This window comes from Castanea sativa, chromosome 3 (genome assembly GCF_040712315.1).
Source record: "Castanea sativa cultivar Marrone di Chiusa Pesio chromosome 3, ASM4071231v1".
NCBI classification, from domain to species: domain Eukaryota; kingdom Viridiplantae; phylum Streptophyta; class Magnoliopsida; order Fagales; family Fagaceae; genus Castanea; species Castanea sativa.
Window position 1 is genome coordinate 45,174,158 of NC_134015.1, and position 22,080 is coordinate 45,196,237.

At 35.6% G+C, this 22,080-nt stretch overlaps 2 protein-coding genes across 3 annotated transcripts; both read left to right on the forward strand.

Moving 5' to 3' along the window:
- Nucleotides 1-7,518: 7,518 nt before the first annotated feature.
- LOC142627771 (eukaryotic translation initiation factor 4B2-like) lies at nt 7,519-12,658 on the forward strand. Its single transcript, XM_075801658.1, has 3 exons — nt 7,519-8,959; nt 11,201-11,671; nt 12,269-12,658. Exons 1-3 carry the CDS (start codon nt 7,779-7,781, stop codon nt 12,291-12,293), a joined length of 1,677 nt encoding a protein of 558 aa, XP_075657773.1. The 5' UTR covers nt 7,519-7,778; the 3' UTR covers nt 12,294-12,658.
- A 1,456-nt stretch (nt 12,659-14,114) lies between these two features.
- On the forward strand, nt 14,115-18,488 carry LOC142627134 (GDSL esterase/lipase At3g27950-like). 2 transcript variants are annotated; one of them, XM_075800936.1, is made up of 6 exons: nt 14,115-14,395; nt 14,957-15,262; nt 15,787-15,996; nt 16,120-16,292; nt 17,302-17,572; nt 17,966-18,488. In XM_075800936.1, exons 2-6 carry the CDS (start codon nt 14,980-14,982, stop codon nt 18,214-18,216), a joined length of 1,188 nt encoding a protein of 395 aa, XP_075657051.1. In that variant the 5' UTR covers nt 14,115-14,395; nt 14,957-14,979; the 3' UTR covers nt 18,217-18,488. The 2 variants fall into 2 exon arrangements, with proteins under 2 accessions (XP_075657051.1, XP_075657050.1); XM_075800935.1 differs by having other exon boundaries at nt 14,264-14,395; nt 14,953-15,262.
- Nucleotides 18,489-22,080: the final 3,592 nt, after the last annotated feature.

Consider the following 22,080-nt stretch of genomic DNA (forward strand, 5'->3'; position numbering starts at 1 on the left):
GGTTGAGTGGGGAGGAAGGAAAATAATTGGTGGGGTCTATGTGTTTTCTCTCCGGACCCACCAAAAAATTTTCTCCCCAAAATGGAAAGAAAACTGAGAAAGAAAAGCTCATAAAATGAGCTTACAGAAATACCCTTGGAATTCACCTCCAAGTTTACAACGTGTTGGTTTTTTTTTTTTTTAATCTTTTGATTTTTTTTCTTTCTGTTACTAACGTGTGTTGACATCCTCTTTTTTTTTTTGGACATGTAGCTTTCTTCTTTTTTTAGTACTCATATGTATATTTTATCATTAATTGTGGCTGATTTTTGTTTTTGTTCTTTTTTTTTTTTATAAAACAATTTTGGGTTAATTTCTTATGCTTTTTTTTTTTTATTGAAGTGTCCATCTATTAACAATTTTTTAAAAGTATAACGTGTTACTTTTTGTTTTATTTAATAGAGATGTGATGGTAAATTTATATAAACTTTATTTTCAACCAAACAAAAAAGTTTTTCATCCCTCAACTTTTCCACTCTCCCAACCAAACACAAATGAGGGAAACCAAAATCTTTTCTATCCTCCTAGTTTTCCATCCTCTCTCCATTTTCTATTCTCCCATTTTTCATCCTCCCAATCAAACGGACCCTAAGGCATTATGGATTAGTGTTGTGTTTTGTTTTTAATGATTATTTTTTAAGTATAAAATATGTGATCCACTATTTTGAGTTGAAGTGTAATGATAGAGAGATATTATTTGAACTTTAAAATGTTGTGATATGGATAAATTGAATTTCAATTATTGTAAAAAATTACGTTAGTCAATTAATTTTTATGTTCTCATGTTATACTTATCTCTCTATCTCTTTTTTGCTAGTTTGGGAAATGAAAACCAATAAGTGAATTGAGAAAAAGCAACTTATGCATTAGAGATAAGTTGTAAAAACTATATTCACTGCTCTATTATCTTAAAAAGTCCTATTAGGTTTTTTCCCCCTACGTCTGCCAAATGACAAGAAAGTGTTCTAACATCTAACCTTTTATAAAAAATTAATCAGTAAAAAACAAGAAACTAAAATTTTACGTATAGTGAGATACTATTAACGGTACCTATGAGGTTATGTTTATCTCTTGATAGGGAGGTGGGGTTACACTTATATTTTGGAAGCAAACTCATCTAAAGGTTCCCTTAAATGCAAAATAACCTAAATTTATTCCAATTTTATAGCTAAGGTTTCGGTTAGAGCAAACTAATCTAAATTTACTCCAAATTTATAGCTAAAGTTTCCGTTAGGTGCTAAATTCCCTCATATTTTAAAGGAATTTTTGGGGAGCTTAGAGGGGCCCCCCTCACCCCCTGGCTCTGCAAGTGGCTCTACTAACATGAAGGAAAAAAATCCACTTCCCTTTATCCTCTGTGTGTGAGTTCAAGGTTATCAAAATCGGGATCTTGCGTAGGATTATGGAAGGTAAGTGGGATCGTAGATCGTATGATCAGATTGTAAATCGTAAGATCGGATCGTAAATCGTAAGATACTACATTATTTAAGGAAAAAAAACAAAAAATACACATTGGTATATTAAATAATCACATAAATTATACATTTATTGATATAATTACTATACATTACTAGATCCATTTGTAAGCATCATTTAAAGAGGCCAAAAACCTCAAAATGTGACACTATTGGGATATTTTTTATTTGGGTCCAACTGACACTTTCTTTACATTAGAGTGAAAAAACTTGGTCTATTGAGATTTTATTTTTCATTTAAGTCCAATTGAGCCTTCTGTCAAGTTAAGGAAGATTGCAAGAAACTAAGGTCGTTTGGGATCGTCAGAATCGTACAATCCTACTGATCTTGAATGATCGCAAAGAACCTTGAAAGATCTGGATCATTTTGGGCAAGTGGGATTGTAAAATCGTAGGATTCAGATCGGGATGTTGACAACCATGTGTGAATTTAACTATCAAGAGAAAATCAAGTCGGAAAGTTCTCATATTGAGGTTGAGAAAAAAAGAACGATGTGTGTGAGTTTAAAGCCTTGTGTGACATTCAAGAGTTAGGCACTTTTGAGTGTGTATTATTGTTAATACCCATTTTGCAACACATTTTCTAACAAGCTCGATTTGGCCGAGTTCAATTTTCTTGTGGGTCCAATTTGTGTATTATAATTTACTTTATTCTTTTAAGTATGGTCCAAGCTTATGTGATATAAGGCGAATTTGAGGGAGTATGGTTTAGAGGGTATAAGTTTACTCTTTTTGGACCTTTTGCATGAGCCTGAGCTATGCATGTTGCAAAGTGGGCTAGGGGCATTTGCAGCACCTAAAGCTCATGGAAAGGGTCTAGTACCCAAAAGTTTCACCAAATAGTGGCTTCTAGCTCCTGTTGTATGTGACTGAAACCTTCAAACAAACTTTTCTTAGCCCCTAAGAACAAGTTAACCTCCTAACTCAACTTTAGTTGCATGCTACCACTTAAGGCAGCTTCCCACTAGGCTGAATTGACTGGGAAAGAGCACCCAATCACATTTGGTCAAGCCTTTCCCATTTTGATGTAAGCCAATCATTAGCCTAAATAAAAGCAAACTAAGCATAAGCATCAAATTAGAACCAAAGAGGTCCATGGCCTCATCCATTATTAATAGACCAGTCCCTATGGATGTCCCAAGCTTGATTTAAAACCCCTAATTAGATCAAACATAAAGAATTCACATTTTATCCCTAGAACTCCAACTTCAGAACAAAGCCTATATAAACATGAAAGAGCAACATGGTTTTGATGCATATGGGTGAAAATAGTTGTACCAAGGAGTCGTCTCTCTCTCCCTCGCAATTTCTCTCAAATTCCTCTTTTTGTTGTATTGGGCAAAACAATTCTTGGTTTAATGAAATATGCATATTTTTAATCTCTTAGTGATTTTACACTTTGGTTTTGCTCTTGTGATGCATCACTAGCCTTTATTCATTGAATATTGGAATTTTGGGTTTGAATCTTTCAATTGAATCCATTTAAATGAATCTAAGGGAATTTTTTTTTAAAATATTTAAAAAGAAAAAAAGGAAAAAATAAATTAAATACTGTCAATGCAGATCAGCATTGTATACAAAGGGCCCGTTTGGATATAGCTGAAAACTGAAAAACACTGTAGCAAAATAATTTTTAAATGTGAAAAGTTATTGTTCACGCATAAAATCACTGTTCATAAGCCTTAAATCACTGTTCATAGCCAATGAACAGTGACAGATGCGCGTCCAGGAAAAAAAAAAGGGCTGAAACGTAGAGCCCAATCCAAACGTTACCAAAATAATTTTAAATACAATTTTTGACAAACCTTTTTTTGAAAAAGAGGTAATTACACATAATCCACCTGTGGTTTGGGCGAAAATCACTTTGCCTACCCGTGGTTTGAAAAGTATCACTTAACCCACCTGTGGTATGATCCATTTGTTTTTCGTAGCTCACCTCTGTTAAAATAAGAGGCAAATAGTTATTTTTGCTCAAATTTTACGTCTCTCTCCTCCCAAAACAAAAAATAGAGCAAAAATGCAAGAGAAACAAGATCAAAAAGTGGTATTTGTCTCTCTCTCCATTTACACAAATTTTGAACATGAAAAACATACCCAAAAAAATAAAAAGCCTAAGCCCCATTGCCTCCCTCAACCCTTTCGCTAACTACATCACCGCTCTCCTCAACCTTAGCTATCAACATCACCGCCCTTCTTTATCTCCTTATAGCTGAATTTTCGGAACATAGATGAAAGGCCTACACTTAACCCCAAATCCCCCCTAAATGCCACCCCCAGATCCCACCCCCAAAAGAAAAAATAAAATTAAAGGATTTCTGACATATGGCATTAGCAATGCCAAGAGAGATCGCAGCTGTAATAAAAAGATCCAAGGCCATACCTTCTTGAAATTTTCGCACTGGCCAAGAAGGAGGAAAAGCTTTTGAAGATGTCTTATCTAATTTTTTTAGAATCCTCTTGCTCTCTGTTTTTCCTGCGAATAAGAAATACCAAGACTACTAGCATCATAAGAGCAATTGCTGTGATTGCAAGTCCAATGCCTGGAATCAACGTCAGGCGGTAGTGATGGTGGTTTTTGGTTAAAGGTGTGCCAAGCATTAGTGGGTTTGGGCTCGCAGCAACCAATGGACTTGGAGAAGCCTTGGGTGTGTGTGAAGGTGGGGATGGCACTGAAATTGGAATAATGATTGCAACAAATTATTATCAGCTGCATATACAGCACCATAAGGAGCCACCGAAAAAAACAAAACAAAACATGAAGGGCATAACAAAATCATAGTTAGATGGGGCAATTTGATTGGAAAAAACGTGCCCAGTTTCCAGGCCTTTTCTTTATTTCATTCTTGAACAGAACTGGCTTTTCTGTTTGTGATGGAGTTAGCCAAATGGTTGAGGGAGGCAATGGGCTTAGGCTTTTTATTTTTTTTGGGTATGTTCTTTATGTTTTTCATCTTCAAAATTTGTGTGAATGGAGAGAGAGACAAATACTACTTTTTGATCTGTTTCTCTTGTATTTTTGCTCTATTTTTTGTTTTGGGAGGAGAGAGATATAAAATTTGAGCAAAAATACCTATTTACCTATGATTTTAATAGAGGTGGGTTACGAAAAAAAAAAAAAAAAAGATCATACCACAGGTGGGTTAAGTGATACTTTTCAAACCACGGGTAGGCAAAATGATTTTCACCCAAACCACAAGTGGGTTATGTGTAATTACCCCTTAAAATAATGATATAAAATTAAGTTCAAAAGGCAACTCAACCCTATTTTTGGACAAAATTTAGCTACAACACCCTATTTTTGGACAAAATTTAGCTACAACTTTACTCAATATTTTTTTATTGGAAATGAATTTTAACAAATCCACCATTAGATTACATTTTATTTTTATTTTTATATCCTCTATGCTTGTAAGGTTAAAACCATATTCAATATCTTTTTATTGGAGATGAATTTTGACAAATCCACAATTGGATTACATTTTATTTTTATATCTTCCATACTTGTAAGGTTACAACCTTACTCAATCTTTTTATTGGAGGTGAATTTCGACAAATCTATTATTGAATTACATTTTCTTCCTATATTCTTTATACTTGTAAAATATCTAGAAAATTAAAGATCAATAAATTATTTAAATTGCAAGTTTTTATAGTTTAAAATTATGCATAAAATATAATCTTATAGATTACTAGCCTTATCACACACATGTGATGATTTTTTTTTTAATTTAAATTTTGGATAAGTTTATTTTGAAAACATGGATTAGTAGGAGAGTGTCCTATTTTGTAGGCATTTTAAGTGGAGTTAGAGATATATTTTTACCGAATTGTCCTCAAGTTTTCTCTTGTCAAATGTAAGATTTATGGGTATTTCTGAACCATATAAAAGTTTAGTCTAAAGTTGGAAATCCTCTAATAGATAGTATAGATATAATAAATAATATTCAATTGGTATAAAAATTTGACATATGTATTAAGAGTATAAAGAACATACAATCCAACGGTTAGATTTTTGAAATATGCAATAATGTTAATGATATTGAATAAGATTATAACTGTAAATTATAACCCCCTATATATTTTTTTTAAGTATCTCAATGTTTTGTATGGGTTTTTATTTTTTTGGTTGAAAATTTACTAAAAGGTGATAAACTTATCATTATACTTTCAAAATAATATTTTTAAAAAAAATTATACATTAAAAAATTTTAATAAATAAAAATTCAAACATAGATTCAAAGCCGGATATTACTCAAATTAGGAAGATCTCACTCAAACTCATCTCTGCCTCTCATTAAGAAATTATATTAAAAAAAAAAAAAGTTTTCCTCCCAACCAATTCAAAAAAACCCTCCTACAATTTATTTTGTAGTAGTAAGATAAATCAAATATATGTATTATTATTATTTATTTATTTTTGATACAAGATAGAATTTCTACTCTAACTTAATTTAAGTGTATATGTGTGTGAAACTCCCTCCTAGAGACTTGAACCCCGGCTCTTACCCCTCATACCCCACAAACACTTATACTTATGAAGTGACCACCGCACCAAGGGTGCGCGGTAGTATGTATTATTTAAATAAGTCACATGATAACTTATTTAATATCATACTACTAAAAGTACACATAGATGACTTTATCAAGGATAAAGTTTAACTTCAAAATCGGTTTTAGCATATTACAATATTATTTAATATCATTAATATTACTACATATTTTGAAAATCTAATTGTTAGATTGTATGTTCTATACGCTCTTAATACACATGTCAAATTTTGTGTCAATTAGATATTATTTACTATAAGATCTATAAAATTATATTTTATACATAATTTTAAATTACAAAAACTTACAATTTAAAAAATTTATTTATGACATAGCTATTAACCTTTAATTTTCTATAAATTTTGGAAGTATGAAGGATATAAGAAGAAAATGTTATTTAATGGTGGATTTGTCAAAATTCACATCTAATAAAAGGATAGAGAGTAAGATTGTAACCTTAAGGTACAATTAATTTTGTAACTAAATTTTTCCCTTTATCGATTACCACAAATTTCTCCAAATCAATTTTGAACTAAAGTCTTTTCCCATAAATTACCTCTATTTTTTATTTTTTATATACAAGATAGAAATTCTATTCTGGCTTAATCTAAGTATATATGTGTGTAAAATTTCTTCTTAAAAACTTAAATCCTGAGCCTTACCCTTTACACCTCACAAATACTTATACTTGCAAAATGACAGTGGCAACAAGGGTGACTGTTAAATTATGGTTGTGGTAACCGAAAAAGAATCCACTTTTTATAAATAACTTAGAGTATCTCCAGCAGATTCTTCAAATTTTTGTACTGTTTGGAGAATGAACAGTAACATTTAGTTATTACCTACCTACTTTTTCAAATACACTTTCCAACAGATTATCTATCATATTCTCTATCTCATTTAAATATTATTTCTTCATTCATTCTTTATTATTTTTTTAATAACTACACATCTTTCAATATTTTTTTTATTCAATATTTGATTATTATAATAGAAAAAAACATTTGAAGAATGAATAGTAGCCCATCGGATTTGATGAGCTACTGTTCATGAGCAAAAAAAAAAAAAAAAATCTAAGTATAGAGAAGCTGTTAGAGGTTAATTTTATGATCTTATTCTTTATTATAGACAATATTTTACCTTTATATATACCATTGGAGATGCTCTTATATACTAAGAAAATGCTCATACCATTGAATCCGTACAAACAAACTTTCCCATTCCTCATTTCCTCCTCCCTTTTCAAAAAGGCCACAGATTAAAAAAAGTATTCAAAAGAACATCCCAACCGTCCAATACAAACGAAGTCAAAAAAAGCAAAAAAGGGGAGAGCCTCTTAAGACGTGCACCCACGCTCCTCACACGCGCGTCACCCCTTCTTTTCCCCCAAAACTCAAAACGTTTTCGTTTTCGTTTTCCTTTTCCTATAACCTCTCTCTCACTCTCTCAAAAAAGCCAACCAAACAAATTTTTATGTTCTCTCTTTTCTCTCACACAGACACACATCTGTAATCCCCTTTTCTTCGCATGCTCTCGGGGCTCCGGCTCCAATAACGGAGCCCAGGCTCAAACCCAAAACCCAAAAAAAAAAAAATCCAAACCCATTTTTTCTCATTTCTCAATTTTATTATTAGATCCCAAACTTTTTCCATTTTATTATTTTCTCTCTCTCTCTCTCTCTCTCTCTCTCTCTCTCTCAGATCTTGAACTTCGAAAATGACGACGAATGCATGGGGGAGTGGAATCGGAACATGGGCCGCCGATGCGGAGCTAGCGGAAGCCGAGGAAAAAGAAGCGGAGGCGTTGGCGGCGGCAAAAGCCACGGCTACTGCCACGTCAGCGGAGTCTTCGTCTCAGAGCTTTCCGAGTCTCAGGGAAGCCGTCAGCGCCAAGCCCAAGAAGAAGAAAATGACCCTGTCGGAGTTCAGTCTCTACGCCGACGCCCCTTCCGGGTCTCGCGGCGGCGGAGCGGGGGAGTATTCTCGGTTGACTCATGAGGAGATGCTTCGGCTGCCGACTGGGCCGAAAGAGCGCTCGGCGGAGGAAATGCAGTACGGCCACGGAAGGCTTGGGGGTGGGTTTAGAGATTACGGGACCCGGTCTGCGTCGGGTCGGGGCAGGGACCGTGACGAGGACGGGTCGTGGGGCGGCGGTGGTAATCGTAGACAGTACGGTGGATTTGATGAAGAGCGTAGAGGACCGCCTTCTAGGGTTTCGGATTTTGATCAACCTTCGAGGGCGGACGAAGTTGATAACTGGGCATCAACGAAGAAGCCTCTTCCTTCGGTTGATTCGGGTCGGCAGAACCGGTACGGGTCGCTCGGAGGCGGGTCTAGGGCTGACGAGGTTGATAACTGGGCAAATACGAAGAAGCCCCTTGCTGCCGCTCCGCCTCCTCTTGCTTCTGCTTCTAGATCTTCCTCATTCGGGTCAGGGTTTCGCGACTCGGGTCAAGAACCCGATCGATGGGCTAGAGGGGTAGGGTTTCCCGACCGGGAACAACGGGAACGGCCGAGGTTGGTATTGGATCCTCCGAAAGGGGATTCGGGTAGTTTGGATGGAGCTTCTCCGGTGAAATCGAATAAGCCGAGCCCGTTCGGGGCGGCGAGGCCGAGGGAAGAGGTGTTGGCTGAGAAGGGTTTGGATTGGAAGAAGATGGAGAATGAAATTGAGGCGAAGAAAGGGAGTACGCCCACGAGTGCACATTCGAGCAGGCCTTCGAGTGCACAGTCTAACCGGTCTGAAGGTCAGGGGTTGCAGGCGTTTGAGAATGCGGTGAGGCCGAGGCCGAAGGTGAACCCATTTGGGGATGCCAAGCCTAGGGAGGTTTTGCTCGAGGAGCGAGGCAAGGATTGGCGAAAGATAGATTTCGAATTGGAGCACCGCAGTGTTGACAGGTTCGTATTGCATTGTCGAATTTTAAGCTCAATATTTGGTATTTGATTTTGACATGTACTTTTGAAAGTTAAGGAAGCTGTTAATGGATTAGCATGTTAGGTAACTTGTCTGGTTATCGGTCAACAAGTGGGTTTCGTTAAGATTTTTGTCTTGTCCAATGCATAACCCAACAGGTGTTGCCTGAATGAACATTGGTAAATTTAGAAAAAGACTGTGATAGTTGCTTTTTTGGTAACTTATCATGAAATTTTAGTAAACATGTTTAGTGGAAAGCTTTTGCCATTACTTACAGCAAATTAATACTCCATAGTAATGCTACATATGGAAGGAAGTAGGTTTCCTTCACAAACTGTTAGGTAGGCCTTTGCTTCTTACATATGCATGCTTGTCAATACACACTTAATCTGCCAGAAAGATTACTTTTTTATTTATTTTAGATGTGTTCAGTTGTGGTGCAACTAAATCCTAACTCCTAAGCCATGTTGAGCTGATGAATGACTCACCATAGTTTTATACAAGGCTTCCATGTGCTTTCAGTGAAACCTTATTTATATTTTGTTTATTAGCTTGGTGAATTAGGTACAAAATTTTGAAATATTGAAGGGCTTTGAACCCCCCCCTCTTCTTTTGGGGACAAAAGAGATCCATTTCCCTAATGTTAGAGTTCTTTTATCCGTAACTAGCCATGTGTATAAGATAACACTGCTAAAAGTACAGTGGATATTATTACCCTACAGTTGATTTTGAAGTGGCGAGCATGGGGTATTAGTGTTATTTGATTAGTATGTATCTTTGATATGATGTTTCGATTTGAAAGATATGATGAAAATGAGAAAAGAGTAATGTATTGTACCTATAGGATACCAAATGGAGGTTGCTTGGGAGTTGGTTTCTCATGAAGCCTATAGAAAAGCTAGGGTTTGCACTATCTCCTAACAAGATCTAATTGATGCATCCTTGTCAATTGCCATGTAGTACTGCACAATTTTTTCAAAGATTGATGGCCACACCATAAATCATGCCAAAACCTTCCGTTACTGCATACTTAACATACCCTACAAATCTATTCCAACCTGCCCTAATTGATTATACATTGTCACCATTTTGTTGGTTCTTTGAAATAGTTTATCTTTGTATCTAATTATGCCATTCTGGTTCCCAGTTTCCCTCATATACTACTTTTCATGGTTTTCCTGGGCATAAGGCCATTGACATAGGACAGATTAGGGAAGCTGTCCACATATGCTTGTGCATTTAGGGTTAGGACAATTTGTAGATTTGGGGTTTAAAACTTAAAAAAGAAGGATTAGGATTAAAAAATGACTAGGGTTTTGGTGAGGAAGGGGAAAATTTTGATTCAGGGTTGCAAAAGAGGTGATAAGAAACTAAAATTGAATCTACCCACAAATTCTGAACAGAAATGGGAATAGTTCATATGAACAGTACCTGTGAATGGTATCCGAATGACAAAGAAAAGAGCGACAAAGAAGAGAAATGGATAAAAGAACACACCGTGAGAGACTAACTCTTTTTTGATAAGCCTGTGAGAGACTAACTTGTTAGGTAATGAGAGACTAACTTGTACTAAAGGGAAATAAACCTCAGATACTTAGAATCTCCTACATAAATCTAGACTCAACTCAATCCAGATAAAAATTTGTTTTAACCTAAGAATATTTATAACTAGACCTTGAAAACCATATGACTTTACTTCACTTGGACTTCACACATTGACACGGCAAAAGAAATCTTGAATGGACAAAATTTCAAATTAGCAGAAAATTAATCTCCCATAGCTGCATCAGCCGTTCACTTATTGAACTTTGCTTGTCTTGCTTGAATTTTCCCCCTTTTTAACTGGAATTCAAAACATTGTATTCCGAGAATCCCTCTGTGATTATATATACCACATATTGAAAATCCTGACTTGAACTTCATAAAACAATTTTCTAATGTTCAGTTCAGTCTATACTATTCTACTATTTCCATCTGCTAAAACCTTTTTTAGCTTCTGTAGCTTTAGGCTTCCATCAATATCTCTTAAGTGATGTGTCACTTTGGAAGCTTTTCCCTGTAGCAGATTTTAGATGCCCTATAATGAGTTTTGTTTCCTCCATGCTTGCTTGTGCACACTACTGTTTGCCAGTTTTGTTTGGTGGATTAAATGCATGCATGTGACTTGTGGATCTATATGAATATGAACATACTTGTGTTCATTTCTGAGGGAAAAAAATTTGCAGGCCTGAAACAGAGGAGGAGAAGATATTGAAAGAAGAAATAGATCATTTAAAGAAGGAGCTTGGAACAGAGTCTTCCACAAAAGAAAACAGGGAATCTATACAAGAGTCTGGTGGAGACCAATCCAGTTTACATGATATAATAAGTCTCAAAGAGAGGGAATTGGAAACACTGACTCGTGATTTGGATGACAAAACTCGCTTTGGGCAGAAAGCTGTTGAAAGGCCTGGGTCTGGAGCAGGCAGGCCTGGGTCTGGAGCGGGCAGGCCTGGGTCTGGAGCAGGCAGGGTGGCTGGTTTTGCTGAGAGGCTGCCTTCTCAATCTGGATCATTTGAGGAAACGAGAAGTACGGAGTTTATGGATAGGCCTCGATCACGTGGTGCAGGGGATATGTGGTCAAGGCCTGCTGATGAAAGAAGATCATTTGGAGGTGGCAGGGATAGAGGATTTCTAGGCAGCAGAGACTTTGGCAGGTAAGGATATACTTTCTGTTGCGTTGCTTATGTCTTTCTTCTCTTTGCTTTTCCAGTTTAGCTAGTAACTGTGTGAGCCAGTGAAGTGACATGTGATGTCAGATGTTCAATTTTGAAAATATTATTGTGATTTTCAAAAGCTGAAATGGAGTTGGGAATTAAATGTACTAGAAATGTAATGGGAGAAGTCTGAAATTGGTTGAGATTCAAAACCCTGATTCTAGAACTGTAACGATTTTTAGTTGTATTTTGGGCATGCTCACTTTTGCCAACTGGGCTGAATAAGTTGTTAGTTGGGAATATTATTTATGTTTCTTGGACAAAAAGTTATCAAATAGTTCTGAAAATTCTTGCAAGAACTCGAGAACTTTGGGGCAATTAAGACATGTGAGAATCATTTGTTCTTAAATTTGAATGGTCAGAAATCTTTTCCTGTTAAATCTGGAAGTTAGAAATGTTCAGAATTGCACACGCATTTCTCTTGTGCCTGTATCCTTCCCTACAATTTGTGTGCTTGATCTACTACTTTTGTAGGGAAAATATAGTTTTAATGTTCCAAAATGCCAATAATGAAATGTGGACTCGTTATTTTTGCAGGTCAACTTCAAGGGAGAAGTGGTGAAGAACAGTTTGCATGGATTCGTTGAGATACCTTCTACTTTTGACAGATGGAACCAAAATAATCTTTTGTCTCACTTATTCTTGGTTTTCTTCATTTTGCTCTAGGGAGTAAGAGCAAACAATTATTGAGTACTGGCACTGGGAACTCATGCTTTAATCTGTTACATTTTGAAACTATGTAAAATTGCATTTTTTGTGTCTATTTTAAATCAACATTGAGCCTGTATTGTTCGTAGGACTCAATTTTTATCGAACACTATGGGACTCGGTAGTTTATTTTTGTGACAGTCATTTTGAGTGTTATACAGTTAATTGGTTATTGTGCATGAGGATGTTGATTAGTGTTATACAGTTAGTTTTGTTCTACTGTGGGTATGATGTTGCCTATTTGTTTTTCAATTGAGTTTTGTTCTATGTTGCCTGGGGTGCTTGCTGGATTTTCCTTGTCAATATCAGTCTAACTGGTCACCACTAACTTTAGGCCAATGATGTATCTCTCTCTTGTTTTTTTCCTCCCAAATTCAATCTGTTGAATAGCTACGAAAGTAGAAAAGGCAAAATACATTCTCACTAATTTGTGTTTCAATACTCAATGGAGCAATGTGGACTTGTTTGTTTGCATCCGGGCCTAATAAAAGGTATTTGCTCTCTTTTTGCCCCTAACAAAAATGGTAGGGGTGTTCAGTCTGAGGAAGGATTTGTCTGTGATCATTACACCAGTTGCCATTTATGTTTTTGAGTAAAGCATTTAGCGGAAGAGCCATTAGTAAAAGAAGAGAATCAATTGCTTTAATTGATATCCTATTCTTAATCCTTTCATGGTTACCGAACAAAAAATCTCATCACTCAATTAAAATCAATCGAAATATCTTTGGTCAAAACATTAATATAAACAATCAATTTTCTTCACGGACTCACTACCACGCATTCTAGGTGAGATAGTAATTCTATAAGAAGCGACCTAATAATAGTAATTCTACAAGAAGCAAGGGTCAGAATTTCTAGTCTCTAGGAGAGAGTTTTGCGTGTGTGTATATATATACATATATACACACATGTAGGGTTGTGTTAATGGGCATTGATAATAGTTAGGTTTATGTCATTTTTTAGGCAGCCTTATAGGTTGTGGGGCCAATTTTATTTATTTATTTTTTTCAAATTTTTTATTAAGTGAGACACACGTTAGTCCAACCTTAATAAGAGCGCGCGCGCGCACACACACATATATATATAAGGTCCGGTTAATGTGTGCCCTAAGCCATCTATTTTTGAAAACATTTTCTCGAGAATTAAAAAAACTGTCAAATACTTTTTCAATTTCTGAGAAAATATTTTCAAAATGGATTAATTATTGTGTGCCCATAGGGCACACATTCACAAAATCCACACACACACACACATATATATATATACACGCACTTAGGTTAAATTAAAAAAAAAAAATCCATGTACTTTTTACTGACTTTGATTTTGCGAAGAGGCTTGTTTCTCCTCCCTGAGACCCCTTTTCTGTCGTATGTGTTGGACGCTACTGAAGTGTGTAAGAGCGTCAGATTAATGCACAATTCATTTTGTTTCACTCTCCAGTTGGCAACTTGGCATGGTAAAACAGTAACAGTAACATGGGATTGGGTACTCTAGAAAAACTACATTATCTTCTTACTCCATTTTTTAATTGAACAAGAAGCAAGTCCAACAAATGAGGCAAACATGACAGTTGGACTTCAATATGAAAACTTGTACACCACAAAAAAATCTTGATGACTCTGAAACCTCCCAAACCAGCTTCTTTATTTTAAGGCCTACTTTTTATATTTTATATATATTTTTAAGATCTACTTTACCTCTTTTTGGGGAAAAAAAAAAGTCTACTTTACTTGCTTTAAGTTGCTTAGGACTTTGTTTATTATTATTGGCTAATAGTAACTTGTCTAACTTTGTGATACTATTGGACATTTCACATTAATGTATAAAGATGCTATGATTGATCCTTGTGGTTCAAGATTGGTCAACGTGTTCTCAGATTAAACTCAGAAGTCTCCCAAAATCGTTAAATCTGCAACTGTTGAAGTCCTGATGCAAGTGTACTCCAAGCTTCTTAAGGTAAAGTGCTTTTTTTTTTTTTTTTTTTATAAAAAAAATTTCCTCCTTTGAGCTAAACTACAGTTATTTGAGTTCATTCTCATGATCATACTCTACGGTTTCAATTTCTTTGCAGAATTGATGTAGCATCAGCAAGAACTTAAAATAATAGATTTTTAGTTTTATCTTCTTTCCTAGCAAGAATAGGAAAATAAATGAAGTATAAATATTGGTTTTTTTCCTTCGCATTCGTACTCAAATTTTACTTACTTTTGCATGATCAAACCCGTACATATTGTTCTATGTCACTGCTTATGTAAACCCCCTTTTTTCTTTTTTCTTTTTTGTGGGGGAAATGCTTATGTAAACTTGTACTAAATCCTTCCACATGTGAACCATCAAACCCTTGATCCTTTTTGGATGATGTATCATCATGAACCTTAACTTCCTCAATGGAGCTCCCAATGGCCTAAAACAGCAATATATAATAAGGCCTAAAACAGCAACATATAATACGCTAGTTACATGTTCAAAATTTCAGTTTGATTTATGTAATATATTTCTTGCTTGATTGAAAGTCAGAGTGAACAAAGTAAGAGGATTCCATGCACCAGCTTAGGCATTTCAGAGGGAAATTGGAAGGTCGTTGGTGGATAAAGAAGGGTGTAGGAGCAGCAGCAATTGGAGTTGTTTTGATTGCTGCTTCATTACTTGTTGGTCCATCATGGGATTGTCACATTCCAGCAATCTACAACTTTGGCGATTCAAACTCAGATACAGGCAGTGTCTCAGCAGCATTTAGTCGGCTACCCCCTCCCTATGGTGATACTTTCTCTGGTAAACCTTCCGGTCGGTATTCTGATGGGCGTCTAATCATTGACTTTATAGGTAAGCATACTCTTCTCGGCTATTCATTTATCAGCTAATCTAATCTAGCTAGTGGATATGGTAGTTATTTTTTTGGTCTATGGAATGTGATGGAATGCCGAAAAAAATATATGTAACATATCCTAACTAGTCTGTTGATCCGTAATAAACTCAAAAGTTTGGTATTAAGGCTTGGTTTTTGTTGGTTTTGGCTATGGAATGTGATAGTTTGGGTGTTGCTATGATAGGATTATTTCTTGCTGGACTCGTAACCATGTTTATGGAATACATTTTATCTTTGGGGTGATCATACCTCGGGTGATGATTGTCTGTGCTAATTTTTGTACTGATATAATGTCATAACATAAAGAGTGTAATGTAAAACTTATTAGATGTTCTACATACAACCCATGTTGATGACTTTGTTTGGTTAGGATCTTGTAACCTAGTGTCATGTGGGGAAAGCCTGGGTTTGAATCTGCAGTTTCATTGTCTTCTTAATGTGGCAAAAGAAAAAAGATGACTTTGTTTTCCATTTTCTACAGCTGAGAAGCTGGGGCTTCCCTTCTTGAGTGCTTATCTTGATTCTATAAAACCAAACTTTAGACATGGAGCAAATTTTGGTGCAAGTGGGTCTACAATCCAGCCAGCTGATGCCAAATTATTTGGGGCAGGTTTTAACCCCTTATCTCTCAATATACAGCTTTTGCAGTTTGAACAATTTAAAGACCGTACCAAGGAGGCATTCAACCAAGGTTAGAAAGATCTACTGCTGATTTCTCTAGGCAAAGCAATTTTTTTTTTACAGTTTCTGCTGTCATGTACTGAGAAATGCTTTTGACCTTTTACTTTCTAGTAATGCCTGTATATGATTTCAGATAAAAGTTCTTGGATTAAAAATAACCTCCCAAGGCCAGAGGATTACTCAAAGGCCCTTTACACATTGGACAGTGGACAAAATGATCTTCACTTTGGACTTGTACAAACTACAGAGGAGCAAGTGCGAGCATCCATCCCCAATATAATTGATATGTTTGCTGTGGCTGTAAAGGTAACTTAAATGTATTTGTTAGAATAACAGTAATTTATTAACTTTATAAATTCACTATTTTCAGCCACTTAAGTTTTTGGAGCAAATGGTAATTTATCAAGATACCAACAAGTGGTCTGAGTTTGAACCTGTTTCCACTTTCCACTCTACCTACCATAAAATTTTCAAAATTTCAGGTGTTATGTCTCACTCTCACTTATTGAAGGGAAGTTTGGGTTCATACATGAGGAAAAGTTTTAAAATAATGGTTATGTGCTTAAATTCACCTTTTCCACTAACTTAAACTTTTGGAACATGGTAGTTAATCAGTATTCTATTTTCAGTGCTTTCTAATGAAGACCAATGTCATTTTAGGAATAAAAGAAGTAGCTTCTTGCAGCTTAACATGGCATAATCCTAGCAAGTCCCTAGAGCCATACTGTGGAAAATTGAGAATTGAACTTAAACAGTTCAAACTTTGTTTTGACCTAAGCAATTATTATCATTATTATTATTTTCCAATTAATTTGAGCCCATAAGAGAGAGCCTTTTCTAAATATCTTACAAAAGTATGAGTTCTGTGCAATGACCCAATAAAACAAGGGTTGGAAATAACTTTTAAGAATGACAACAATTCTGTTACTTATCTCTGTGTAGACAGTTTTTCACCCTGAATGCTCTAGGTAAAAAGGGAAATGGTAAACTCTATTCTAAAGGATGTGCTTAGGGAAATCACATGAGATGCTCCATACATCACTGGTTTTAATCTTTTTCATTGGGGAAAAAAACATTAGTTAACCTTGAATGTTAAACGAAGCTGTATGCATAATTTTTCCAGATTCTAATTATATAAAATTGGCTTTATATCAAATTGGTAAAACTTCTCAACATAAAATCCTATTCACAGGGTAAAAGGCAAAAGGTGAGGTAGACATTTTCTATATCAGAATTTTCAAGCGTATAATTAAAGTCCGGTACTTGTTTATTTGATGTTTTTTTTATTTATTTTTGGTCTATGAAACTATTTTAGAAACTCTACCAAGAAGGAGCAAGAACATTTTGGATACATAATACCGGTCCCATTGGCTGCTTGCCTTTTTTTGCTGTATGGAATCGTCCAAAACATTTTAAGGCTGATCAAAATGGCTGCATAAAGTCTTACAATCAGTTGGCTCAAGAGTTCAACAAGCAGCTTAAGGACAAAGTCTTCCAACTGAGGACCCAACTCCACCATGCAGTGCTCATCTATGTTGATATCTACACAGCTAAGTACACTCTAATCAGTGAGGCAGAGAAACAAGGTAATCATTTGAGTTATAATCATTCTTTTTATTTTATGAAGAGGAATCCATGACCCAAAGACCTTGGTAAACCTCGGATGTCTGACCTCACCCACAAGAATCGTGCATCAATTGAGTTCTGAACTTAAAAACCTCACAGTTCTTGAGCATGTGTTCCACAATTTGAGCTACTAGATGGGCATTTTGAGTTTATAAGTTCCTTCAAAAGTTATATCACAAATGACCTTACAATTCCTAATTACACTGATGTACAACTCATTTGTCTTCCATGCAATAGCAAGCTGTTTGATTCTTCTTCTATGGGGTACTAGCTAGAAAGAAGAAACATTGCTACTCGTTTGGTGTGTCTATACCGAACACCATCCTCACTCAGAATTTCTGTATTAATTGCAGGTTTTGTTAGTCCTCTTGGGTATTGTTGTGGGCATTTAGGTGTTGCTGCATGTTGGCAAACATCAATAGTGAATGGAACTGAGGTTTTTGCGGCTTCTTGCAGTGATCCTTCAAAACACATAAGCTGGGATGGCGTACATTATACTGAAGCTGCAAACAAATGGGTAGCTAACCACATTGTGGACGGCTCACTCTCAGATCCCCTAATTCCCCTTACAAAATCATGTCACAGTGCTGACCTCCCTAGCTGAAGTATGTCACAACCAAGTTCTAGCATGTGTTAGAGCTCAAAGATGGTGTCATTTCTTTTTTCTTGGTGGGAATCAAGGGTTGCTGATAGTAGAACTGCAACCTCTCAAATGTTTTTAGAGTCAAGACTCAGTCAGCAAAGAACGAGAATGCAAGTAAGAGAGTCAGACTGATTACTGAGAGTAATTTTGAGCCACTTTTTGATTAGCAGCATGAACAAATGATTTATACCGTAATAAGAAGGTTAACATGGATAAATGGAAATACATGGAAATATAATTTTCAAATGAGAAAACTTGCTTAAAGGGGGTGTAAGATGAGGAAAATTAGCTTGAGATGAATTAGTTATGTTCAGAGGAGAGTGATTAATGCACCAATAAGATATATTTATGGGGGGTGGGGGAATGGCCCTAAATCATTTTAAATTTATTTATTTATTTATGATAGTAATATAGATATATTTACAAGCATAGTTATTAAACTCAGACTGGATGTTGACCCGGTCTATGAGCTGGGTCACGGGGTCATTGGTTCAACCAGTAGGTTATCGGTTGAACTGTAGGGTCAAATAAAAAAATAAAAAAAAAAAAAAATATATAATATATATATAATTAAGTTTGAGAAATCCTAACTTGAATATGTAAATTAAAAAAAAAGGCATATGTTTAAATTAAACTCACCATTATAATTTATAATTCAAAATCAATGTTTCATAAGCGATAGTATTAGAAATTCTATAAAATTCACAAGGAAAATAAACGAATGTCATAAGATTGCAACAAAGTCTTTACTAACGAAAATCTTGTTACATGTCTAAAAATTATGTATATTAAATAAATAAAAAAGAAAATCTCAAACTCTAATGTGTATTTACCTTAGTCTCTCACTAGTTGGTCTAGTTACTCCAATCCCATGGATTACGACCTGGGCTTAAACTTGAAGTTCTATTTTCATTGAGAACTTCAATGTCAGCCTCATTATTAGATTCTCTATTTTCATTAGGCTTCTCACTCCTAGCTTCATATTGGTTACTAGGATCTCCATCATCATTGTCTTCATCTTCGACCAACTCTTCCAAGTTCAAGTTATCTACATACGTTTAAACTCTTGTATAAGGCGACAAATGAAATAAAAAGAAAATACATATGTTCAAACTTCAAAGCATAAAAAAAATTTATGCACAGTAATAGCCTGTAGCAGTAGGCTTTGAGAATTGTTAAAACTAAAGAGTGATGGTACATGTACAAACTATAAAGTACAAAGTGTGAATCTGTAGGGTGCAAGGAACAATGCTCTTTTCGGATTTTTTTAGGTTTTCTCTTGTTTAAATTATCATATTATTACACATTTAAATAATAAAAGAGTCAATAAAGTGGATCTATTAATGTTCCCGCTGGGTTGCACCGGTTTTGACCGGGTCACATACTTTTTCTATCCAATTGATCACTCGGCCCGGTCAATGCGTTGAGTCACTGAGCTGGGCAGGGTTTAATAACACTGTTTACAAGTTATTTTTATGAAAAATAGCACTTAACCCACTCAAAAGTTTTTCAATATTTATATTCTTGTTAGTATAAGCATAATATACTAACAAATTAAGGCAATCCTCTCAAAATATATGTCAAGTGATGAAATATATATATATATATATATATATGTGTGTGTGTGTGTGTGTGTGTGTGTGTGTGTGTGTGTGTGGGGGGGGGGGGGGGGGGGAGGACCAAGGATGAAGTTTAAGAGTAGCACTGTATGGGGACCCAAAGACTGAGGATAAAGTTTAAGAGTCGCAATGTAGGGTGACAAGGCCACAGGCCCGAAGAGGAGGGCTGCTCGGGGAGGTGTAGAGGTGAATCCAGGAGCACTCTACGGCCTACCAAATGGAAGCCAAAGGTCAAGGGGGGAAGTTTCTAGTCTAGGGTAGCCTATGGCCTTCGCATTGAATGCCCTGCATTTGGCCTCCTGGCCGCATTAAATGTTGAGCAATAGTTTTATCAGCTGCATTGATGAGGAAGTGACCTGAGCAGTGCATGTCACAGTTAAGTAGACTCTTTCCACCACCTTCTCCAAAATGTGGGAAGGGACAAGTGTCAAGGGAAAAGATTGATTAGGTGAGAAAGAGAGATTGCATAAGGGGTTGGAAAAAATATCAGGATAGAAGATAGAAACAAGAAGAACATTGAGAGAAAGAAGAGTGAACAATACTGTTTATACTGTAGTTTTAACCTCCTCGGGAAGGCTCAAAGGGATAGATTGGTCCTCCTAATAAACATATTTTGCCTTTTTCTTTCTTGTCTGGACCCTCGGACTGAGTCATTTCTTTGTTATGTTGTTCCCTCTCTACAAATTATTTGCTTTGGGCCATAGATGAATTGACCTTACCACTGTTCTAAGTAGGCAGTGGGCTTTAAATTTTTCTTGCCTTTACCACAAAATAATCTTTTGTATCACTTATTCTTGGTTTTCTTCATTTAGCTCAATGGAGTAAGAGCAAACAATTATTGAGTACTGGCATTGGGAACTCAAGCTTTAATCTGTTACATTTCGAAACTATGTAAAATCGCATTTTTTGTGTCTGTTTTAAATCAGCATTGAGCCTGTATTGTTCATAAGACTCAATTTTTATAGGACTCAATTTTTATCGAACACTATGGGACCTGGTAGTTTATTTTTGTGACAATCATTTTGAGTGTTATACAGTTAATTGGTTATTGTGCATTAGGATGTTGATTAGTGTTATACAGTTAGTTTTGTTCTACTGTGGGTATGATGTTGCCTATTTGTTTTTCAGTTGAGTTTTGTTCTATGTTGCCTAGGGTGCTTGCTGGATTTTCCTTGTCACCACCAGTCTAGCTGGTCACCACTAACGTTAGGCCAATGTTGTATCTCTCTCTTGTTTTTTTTCCTCCCAAATTCAATCTGTTGAATAGCTACGGAAGTAGAAAAGGCAAAATACATTCTCACTAATTTGTATTTCAATACTCAATGGAGCAATGTGGACTTGTTTGTTTGCATCCGAGCCTAATAAAAGGTAGGGTAAAATGCAAAACTGACCCTCTAAATTTCTTCAAATTTTATTTCAGTCTTCTAACTTTACTTTTGTTATTTTAGTCCTCTAACTTTCAAGTTTATTCAATTAAGGTTTTTCTATCAACTTTTGTTATATACTAGTTGCATATCTGCGCGTTCCACGTGATAATTTTTTTAGGATGATCTCATTAAATATTTTATTAATACTATAATTTTAGTTATTAACTATTGGTTTTTCATTAGTTTTTAAGTTAATAAAAACCTTAAATATACATTTTTTTTACCTTTATACACACAGAGTGAATCTTTACACATATCTTTCTTCTTCTTCTTCTTTTTTTTTTTTGTTTTTTGTTGAGAATCAAGCCAAAAACTTTTTATTGATCAAGGAATGCTATCATGAATTACAAGCTGTTGTGCATCATTAGGGAAGCCGTTTGAGCAAAAGTGGGGACAAGGGATACGTTTCGATGCCTTAGCCAATTTATTAGCCACGACATTCCCTTGTTTTTTTACATGAGCAAAAGTTGCTGATACAAAATTCAAAGCTATAGCTTTAACATCATCCAAAATGTGGCCAAACGAGCTGAAACATGGAGATGTCGAGTTGATGGCAGTTGTGATTGTTTCGGAGTCCCCTTCAAACACCACTTCTTCAATTCCTAGCTCTTGAGCAAACCTCACAGCTGTTCTGCAGGCAATGGCCTCGACCTCTTCCACAGTTTTAGGCAGCACTGTTTTGTCTGAGAGTGCTTCACGGACCCTTCCTTCAGCGTCTCTAACCACTACTCCAATTGCAGCCTGCCAAATTTCTTTAAACAGGGCACCATCATAATTTA

What these genes read in the sequence shown, in the direction of transcription:
- LOC142627134 (XM_075800936.1), top strand. Translation starts at nt 14,980, where the DNA reads ATGCACCAGCTTAGGCATTTCAGAGGGAAATTGGAAGGTCGTTGGTGG. An exon ending in CAAGGAGGCATTCAACCAAG is followed by an intron (nt 15,997 to 16,119) that starts GTTAGAAAGATC and finishes ATATGATTTCAG; the next exon opens with ATAAAAGTTCTTGGATTAAA. An exon ending in CAGTGAGGCAGAGAAACAAG is followed by an intron (nt 17,573 to 17,965) that starts GTAATCATTTGA and finishes TATTAATTGCAG; the next exon opens with GTTTTGTTAGTCCTCTTGGG.
- LOC142627771 (XM_075801658.1), top strand. Translation starts at nt 7,779, where the DNA reads ATGACGACGAATGCATGGGGGAGTGGAATCGGAACATGGGCCGCCGAT. An exon ending in GAGCACCGCAGTGTTGACAG is followed by an intron (nt 8,960 to 11,200) that starts GTTCGTATTGCA and finishes AAAAATTTGCAG; the next exon opens with GCCTGAAACAGAGGAGGAGA. An exon ending in GGCAGCAGAGACTTTGGCAG is followed by an intron (nt 11,672 to 12,268) that starts GTAAGGATATAC and finishes TTATTTTTGCAG; the next exon opens with GTCAACTTCAAGGGAGAAGT.